At 37.2% G+C, this 9301-nt stretch overlaps 1 protein-coding gene across 1 annotated transcript; it reads left to right on the plus strand.

The window, feature by feature from the left end:
• Positions 1-8355: 8355 nt before the first annotated feature.
• LOC108753879 (mitochondrial import inner membrane translocase subunit TIM14) lies at positions 8356-9295 on the plus strand. Its single transcript, XM_018495818.1, has 3 exons — positions 8356-8422; positions 8845-8967; positions 9054-9295. The coding sequence occupies exons 1-3, from the start codon at positions 8420-8422 to the stop codon at positions 9264-9266; spliced, it is 339 nt and encodes a 112-aa protein (XP_018351320.1). The 5' UTR covers positions 8356-8419; the 3' UTR covers positions 9267-9295.
• Positions 9296-9301: the final 6 nt, after the last annotated feature.

Here is a 9301-nt window from a genome sequence, read left to right on the forward strand (position 1 = left end):
TTCTTTTTATCTTTTTCTAATTTTTTAAATTAAAAAATTGATAAACAATATAAATTAAATCGAGATTAAAGTTAATCTTACATTGCCGGGCTTTAATCACGGAAATATTAATATATATGATCATATTTTTATGTATTATTGTGACATCAAAATAGCTCACCAGCAGCATTTTTATTCGTGATATCATCAAGATGATGTAAAAATGATCTTTTTTGTAAAGCATACTGCGATTTATATGTAAAAGATTAGTGTACATTGTATAAAATCAAAAGGAAGAGTGGCAAAAGCGTGAATGAAAAGTAGAATATCAGAATGTTAAAGAAGTTTTCCTCTTAAAACGCTTGTTTATATTTCGAATTAGAATGGCCAACTCTTGATCAGCCAATTTAGAGATATGTTAACCTTGAGATATCAGAATATAACAAAAAAAGGAATTTTTTTATACGTTGTATTATAAAAATACCTTGAAATAATTAATTAATTAACTATTGTGTGTGTGTGTGTGTGTGTGTGTGTGTGTGTGTGTGTGTGCGCGCGCGCGTGCGTGCGTGCGTGCGTGTGTGTGTGTGTGTGTGTGTGTATAGAGCTAAACCTTTGGTTAACCATTATTGATAAACCGTTTGTGAAACCAAACAAGCTTTATATTTACTCGTTTACAATTAAGTTCTATTTGGAGCTCTCTAAGGAACTACGTTATTGATAAGATTAAAGGTTACCGAGAGATTCATCAATGAAATTCATTTATAAATTTTTTAGTAACCTTCAATTTTTAGGTAATCATATATTGTGAAACTGAACCTTAATATATTAACAAATTTTATGTTAATTTACGTTATATGATAAATCGAGACATGATATTACACCTAGATATTTTCAGGATGCCTCTAGAAGTTAAAAATCGAAATGTCACATAAATTTGGGATGGTTGGCCATTCTATTTCGAATGTTCGAATTTTCGCTTCCTATAGAAATTTCGTTTACACTTCCGCTAATCTTCCTTTGTATTCGGATTATACGCTTCAACCTTTATTTTCGTTAGAATATGAAAGTAGAAATTGTATTATAGAAGATAGTAAAAAATAAAGATCTCTAATAAGTAAAATATCAACAATGTATTAGCAGATCGCACGAGCAGCTGATCGGCATCAACCACACGTCCGCATTAATACAGCTTGGGTTTTGCTAGCACAGCCTGCTGACATAATCGGATAACAGATCGCCAGCAGCAACCGAGCAGACGTTCAGTCATTTCATAATTATTTAAAGGACCGTAAATCGTGTTTAAATGGTTTGATTACGAAATAGTAGATTCAACTCGGTTTCTGCAATCAAGCTGCTATCGTAGGTCTGTTTTTTTCAGTTCAACGTTTTTCTCTCTCTCCCTCTCTCTCTCTCTCTCTCTCTCTCTCTCTCACGGTTCATCTTTTTTCTTTTTCTTTCACAGATAAGAAAAGAGAAAAGATAAATGAAAAGTTAAAGTAAAAAGAACAGGTCTTACATTAGTAAAATCATCTTTAACGTTATTTTCACATCAAAATGATGACAAATAACGTCGATTGTTAAATATCTGAAATCATATTGTATTCACGCTAGGGTTTTGTCAACAAAATTTGCAGCTGAGATTTTGTAAAACTTGCTGTTTTTTGACAAATTCGATTAGCGTCTCCGAATATTTGCAGTCAAGTTAATCAATAATATCGACGAGTATCGGTTTCAAAAGAGATTAAAAAATGTCTCTTGTAGTACGAACTATTTTTAGTTTCTCAATCTGTGAGTCTACTAAAATCTTATTAAGTGTATAACATCGTCCATATATTGTGGTCAAGAAAGGTAAGTGTGCATTGCCTCATCGTCCTTGCACATACAAACGCGAAAAGGTATTTTTATTCGACGTAATCTCCAATCAGTATAATATTTATAATCGTAAAAAAATAGTTCCCTCGTGTATGGCAACATAAACAATTGGTCTGTTTTTCAATCTATACTTACATCGTTTGCATTTTAAAGTAATGCAAGTATACATATTCAGGCATTATGGAAAACTATTGTGATAATATTCAATCAATTTGTTATAATAGAAGAGATTAATAAGGGAATTATGGGATAATGCAAAAAACGAAAAGATTTTAGATTGCTTAATAAGATTATATTCATTATCTGCAATTAATTAAATGAATAAGGATTTTGTATAATAATTAATGCTATACTTCGCGACGCAATAATTATTTAATGTGTCACAGTCACTAATTATGTAATAGGGGTTTATACATACATGTGAAACAAATTATTTTTCGATTAGAAGAAAGAAAAGAGGGAAGGGGACAGAGAAAAAGAGAGATAGATAAATAAACGTTTTTCAGAAATCTTTTAATATGTATAACATATAAAGAAACGAGTTACTGAAAAAAATTTTAGTACATATATTTCTTAAAATAATATTAAGCAAAAATTTACTTATAACAAATAACTGTTTATTCAATAAAAAAAATAGTTAAATCACATTAATGGTTTTTGTATCAAATAAATGTAGAGTTTACATTTAGTAAATATTTACTCAGAACTATTCAATAAATATTTATTAAAATTTAATTTTTTTCAATGTATAAACAGAGAAGGAAAATAATAAAGAATATAAGAAAAAAATAATAAAAAGAAAAAATAAAATAAAAATTAAGAAACTTTAAGAAGATTTAAGAGAGAGAACGAGAGAGAAAGAGAGAGAGAGAGAGAGAGAAAGAGAGAGAGAGTGAGAGAGGAGGGGAGTAGAGGATTCTAATACTCTAGCGAATATTCTCCTCCATAATTATGTAAGCGAAAATACTGTTTACAAAATTACGTGCTGCTATTACGTAAACCCCTAAACAATAATCTGTACTCAAGACATCTTCGTCTCTCGTGTGCTAAATAAAATAGTCATGATACTCGATCAAGCTCTGTAAGCTGAGGTCCTGAGAATAAAAGAATGTATTCACTTGTAAACAAAATCGTTCGTTTAAACAGAAGTGCGCATTGCACGCATGGTTGCGCACTTACTTAAGTTAATTGACCCTCCGTGTCGTGTTACTCGATCACATTGTGATCGTGATCGGATCATCAAGAGGAAAACGTACTTTCGCAACAAGCCAGCGGGCGAGCGAACACACATCCTTTCATTACAAAATGCAATTTCACGCCGGAGGGTCGTTGCACTCACTATCCTCCGTAGACCAACGTAGATCCTCTTGGACAAAAAAAATGAAATCATTTGTCGAGAATAACAGCTGCAAATTGCAGCACGAGGATACCACCGCAGCCGCGGTCCTCTCTCTCTCTCTCTCTCTCTCTCTCTCTCTCTCTCTCTCTTTCGCGCAACAACTATAACAAATACGAAGTACTTTCTCCAATTGAGCGATGCGATATATTGATTTGCCGATTGTTGTTATCGACGACGATATTGCTTAATTAAAGGCAAACACAAATATCCCTACGCCACGATACTGAAATAACGGAGGCTCGTCGACCGCGAGGGAAGAAAAAAAGAGTCAAAAAGATAAAGTTTGAGTAATCCTCGAAGAAGAGATAAAAAAGCTAAATCGCAAGAGTCTCGTTGAGCGCGGCAGGAGATAGAAGTAAGAGTAATGTCGTGGTCCCCGCGACGATCGCACGTAGCAAGTCTCTTTTTCTCTCTTCCTCGTTTCTCTCTCCCCCTTCCCCCCCTCCTCTCTCTCTCTCTGCTCCTCGTCGTGAGTACGCACATTCGTTTATTTTAGCGTACGAGCGTAACGAATAACGATGCGTGCGAGCATTACGTAGACCCCGTTACACGATTCGCAAGATCTCGCGCGCGCGTGCGCACGCCTTATACATGCGTGAACGCACACTATGCACGCGTGCACGCACGCACGCATGTACGCACCTTACGCATCGCCGATACACAATCCGCCACAAGAGCAATGTACGTGAACGTACAGAAAACTATAAATACGGGGAGTTCACTCCATGTGGGAGAGTATGTTCCAGCCTGTTTTCTTTTCGTTTTTGTTTCCTTTTTCTTTTGTTTTCGTTCCTTCGCTTCTAAACGCGCAGATGCCATTCCTCGCGCGGGGTGAAGAGGAACAGAAGGGGAACGGCAAACGGAAGAAGGAACAGGTAGAGGGGGGGGGAGGGGAGAAAGGGACAACACGTGAACACACGAGGAGGTACTTAACTAACTTCACTCTCACTCGCGCGCACACTGCCACGCTATCACCGGCGACAAACAAAAGAGTGAGAGATGCTCGACGTGCGGAGCAGAAACGTATGCTCGCGCGGGTATTTACAAGACAAAACAAAGACCTCGTCGCACCACGTGATTAATTTACATAAGCACCTCCGTGCTATATGTATCGTATACTTGTATACTTGTATACATAAGAACTTCACCGATAAAACGTTCGGCTCGAGCGCTATTCAGGAAAAAAAGTAGCTCGCGCATCCGAACATCTTCGCTATAACCTAACTATTAAAACGTTGCGTGACAATACACATACATTCTCTCTCTCTCTCTCTCTCTCTCTCTCTCTCTCACTCTCTCGTTACAACGTGGCCTTAAAGGCCGCCACACACAGATTCAACAGTAAGCGTACTTCGTTGAGACTGAGAGAGAAAACTTAGCCTGTGAAAATACGGTTAATTTATATCGACGATTCTTTAAACTGGTTACCGCTTGCGACGCCATATATGTATACCTTATACCCATATACATATATGTACTGCACAGATTATTCCAGCAATTTTGTTGTAAGCTTCTGTATTATATGAACTGATATGCGACATATTTCCGGTATGTCGTAGAGCAAATAAGTTAATTGCATGTAAATTTATACGTAAACACATTCCAAATAACAAAGTCTAAAATTATGACGTAAGACGTCTTTTAAGTTGTCTTTTAAACGCAAAAAACATCTCATCTGATTTAGGACACTTCTTCCCGAGTGTCCCAGATGAAAGAATGTAAGGAGTAAGTTAGGATTATCATTTCAGGTATTCCACGGATATTCCGTTATCAGTAGTGGAGTATATACGCTGGGTCATTAATGTCTTAACATTGAATTTATGCGCGTATCAGGGTATCGCAAACATCTCCCACGTATATATGCACCCTGATAAACACTCAAGTCCTAAAGCATTAAACAACCCGTTAAGCGCGTCTAATATGTCAAATCGCGTGTGCCATGGCTTGAAGTTGTCATCCTTCGCCGCGTACAATCGTGATTCGCACACATTCACGCCGGTTCGTCCGTGTGCGCCTGTTCTATGCACTATCTTCACTCGGAACCTACTTTTCGTTTTCTCGATGTATGCGTGTATATACGTGTGTTGCTTGTCACGACGTAAATGCGATTCATTTACATATAATACACACACACACACACACACACACACACACACACACATAGGTGGGCACCATGTCGACAGCGCGCATGCGAGTTCGACGGAATAGATGGTTTACAACGCTCTACAGGTCACATTTGTGCGTCTTATTTGGATATAGAAGGATCTGTGAAAAAGAGTCACGGCGGAAGAGAATCGAACCACTTTGTTACAACACCTTGCCTCAACGAACGCCGAGAGGCAGATCTGAAATTCATTCTACGGAGCTTCTATTCTAGGCTAGCGATCCGTCCTCTTTTGTTTCACGTGGAATTCACTGCGGGCCGGAAAGAGATAGATTGATATCGATGTAATTTTCAATCAAGCCAATATTAATAAAAATATATATCTCGTGCCAATGCGAGCGCGAATGAACGTACGAGTTACTTTCTTATTCATTGCTTATCGTATCTCAACTTCTACCGAAGTTATATCGGTCTCATTTTGCGATACACATATATACAGGCAGCGAGAGTGGGAAGGGGAGGTAGAAAGATTGAGTTAACTAGGACTAGCGTTGATCAACGCTTGGCTTGGCGTGCGACCGAGTCGAATCGGAGAGAAACAATATATCTATATTGATGATCGTACCACCGAAATGGTCCCTCGAGATCGCGGGAAGATCGACTATCATGTCGTCCCCACGTTATCGCGTCACACGCTATGACGAATCTAGTCTAAGGCCCTGTGCACAATAGAGGAAATATTAGAAACACGAATAAGTATTAAGATAATTCCAGCCTATCAGAAACCATGTATTCCGGTGTAACCAGTTTCTGATCGGTTGAACCCTTAATAGATTACTCCTGTCCCTCCGTTGTAATGTTTCCTCCATTGTGTGCAGCCCCTAATGTTTCCCGGGTCTCTCGCACTGCCATGACAACGGCCTCCATTCTATAATATTCTGTAACGTCTGTAACTCTTTGACGACAGTGTCGTTACATTATCGTTGCGCCAGATTTCATGCATGGTAAAAATCTAAAAACGCTGCGCAATAACAGTGTAACGAGATATAATATCGACGCTGTTAATTAAGAGTTATATAAAATACGGGCCAAAGAAGAGCGTTGATAGAAAATTCTCCAGGCGCGAATCGATTCACGTGTGATGGCATACACGGCACGCACCGGGCAGCGCTTAGAAAGAATCTCGCAATGGTCCACGCAACCCAGGAGACTCACGTGCGAGCCGCGCCGATATTCGAAAGTCATCGATTTTTGACGATCGTCGGGTCTCACGTGACAATAATCGATATTTATATGCGCGCACAAATGCGCGATTTTCAGAGATTTTCGTGCGTGCGTCTTGTAAAGATATCACATGGCACACAAAAAAACTTGGGCTGCGTCCCATTTCAAGCATGATGCGCATGATGTATCAATTTATCTTCCTTTAATATTCGGCGAACAAGGATAAAATGATGTATCATGCGCAGTTACTGCACTTTAAATACTAAGACTCGGTTGTATCAACGTTACTTTGACTTTAAGCAAGACTTAAAACTCTCTCTGTCTTAAAGCGAAAAAGAGACAGACACAGAGAGAATTTTAAGCTTTGCTTAAAGCCAAAGTAACGTTGGTGCAACCAGACTTAAGTAGTGCAAATTGTCCGCAATCACGGTAAGCTGTAGTAAATACAAAATATCGAATTGTTTACTGCTTGTCCCTTATAGAAATTTAATACCAATACTGACCAATTAATCATTTATTTGAGTATTAAAAGTATTTTTAGCAGTACTTAAATTTCTATAAGGAATGTCTTACTGCTTATAAGATTTTTTGTTTGTCATATAGCAGTTACACGCCAACTTTGTAAAGTCTATTCTAAAATTGCGTAAAAGTGTATAGTTGTAGGTCGTTGTAGTTGTAAAATTGATCAATCACTTTAGTCGAATATTCTTCTCAAATTCAAGTGTGGTTGATCGATTTTTACAACTACAACCACTTACGCTTACGTAATTGTAGAATAGATTTTATACACACGCGCATACAAATGCAACAACCGCATGATAGCCTGCGGTCTTTTGTAGCCGTGTATACTCGGTATACTAAGCTTAGAGACCCCATGATCAGAAGATGACTGGAACAGTCGTGCTCCCCACTAGGAATACGATCTGTTCGTCGTGGCTATGTCGTGCCCCTCTACAAGTCTACACTTCTCTTACTATTAAAACGAAGTAAATAGTTGGACATCAGGGAGAGAGGGATAGAATAGGAGAGACGGGAGATGCGGAAAGCTCGGTTACAAAGAGCCATAAGTCTTCCGTATTGGCCTTCCGTTATCAAGCAGACTCTGAAACCAGCGGTCGATCGCGTCTTTGCGACAAAACACGTGTTTACCATCTCTCTACGTGATCTCTCTACATGTATATATTTGAAAAAATGTTTCGACTCTTTTCCGAAGACGTTTGACCGTTTCTAACCACAGTAGTTCTCCACACTTGTTTTTCTTCCCTCTTCCCCTCTTCTCTTTAAACGAGGTAGAAGATAGCTTGTTTCTATTTGAATTTTTTTAACGTAAAAAGATATAAAAAGGGCAGTTAAAATTCGTTTTAATTTGTTTCTCATTGCGCTGAACTGCCGAGATCTATTTTTAATCTAAATATTAAATGTCTTTCGCTAAATATCAAATATATACGTCGATTTCACTTGTACAAAGAGTATACATTTATAGTTCAGCTATAAAAACAAAAGTCGCACTCTGACTACACTTTACGTATTTAGAGTGCAACAATTGTATATTCTGCTTTGATAACGAAAAAAACGGACGAAAAGCATAAAAATATAATTAAAAGGAATAAATATATATTCAAAAAGTTGCGAATGTGTAATAATTGTACATAATGTGTATGTACAAACGATAGTATGTACGAATGATAATATAGGATAACGATTTTATCGCGATGAATAGTGTTTATTATTCGTGATAAAAACAGCATAGATGGAGCAATCGTAGCTGGTTATGGTCATGCTAAAATTATTTCTTCCCGGTATACAAAGTTGCGTCTGCTATCTTGAAACTGAACAAAATGGTAAGAATAAAAGAATTTGTTTAAAAAATGTGTAATGCTGTAAAGATTATATTTTTTACATTGAGAGAACATAAATTATCCATATTAATGTCGAAACCTTCGAGAAATGTGCAAATAAATAAATGCAGTGCCAAACTGTCTCAGAAATATTTCGTCACCTTTTCGTTATCTTTTTAATAAATATATAATATTATTATCACAAAATGATGAGAATTTCGCAGAGAATAACTGTTTCAGAGAACAACTGTGCAAATATAAAATGACATTAAGTATTAATTAAGACTATGTAGGTTAAGTTTCCTCGACAATACTTCGTCTCTTTCAGTCTTTTTATGACGTATATCTACTTTTGCTTTTGGCAAGGTATATTATATTTAGAATGTTGAGTTTAAAATGTTCGACAAAACCAAATTGTTTCCCAGAGCACAATTGTGGCAGCAGGTATTGGCCTGGCGGCTGTTGGGTTTGCTGGTCGTTATTTGCTTAGGAGAATGCCGAATTTATCACAGAGGATGGCAGAAACCGTGAAAAAGCTAGATTCCCAGGTAAAAACTACTAGGTCTATTTTTTCCTTTTTTATAATTGCAAAGACTTAATAAATAAATGTATTAATCTTTCTTAATATTTGTAGTCACTAGCGAATAGCAAATATTACAAAGGTGGTTTTGAGCAGAGGATGACCAGGCGAGAAGCTAGTTTGATCTTGGGTGTGTCGCCCACGGCTAATAAGAGCAAAGTAAAGGAACAATTTAAAAAAGTAATGGCTGTGAATCATCCAGATCGTGGTGGTTCTCCATATATCGCTGCAAAAATTAACGAGGCAAAGGATCTACTTGAGAAATAATGAAAATAGCATGATGTATTATTATATATATATAT

This window comes from Trachymyrmex septentrionalis, unplaced genomic scaffold, assembly GCF_001594115.1.
Source record: "Trachymyrmex septentrionalis isolate Tsep2-gDNA-1 unplaced genomic scaffold, Tsep1.0 scaffold73, whole genome shotgun sequence".
Taxonomy (NCBI): domain Eukaryota; kingdom Metazoa; phylum Arthropoda; class Insecta; order Hymenoptera; family Formicidae; genus Trachymyrmex; species Trachymyrmex septentrionalis.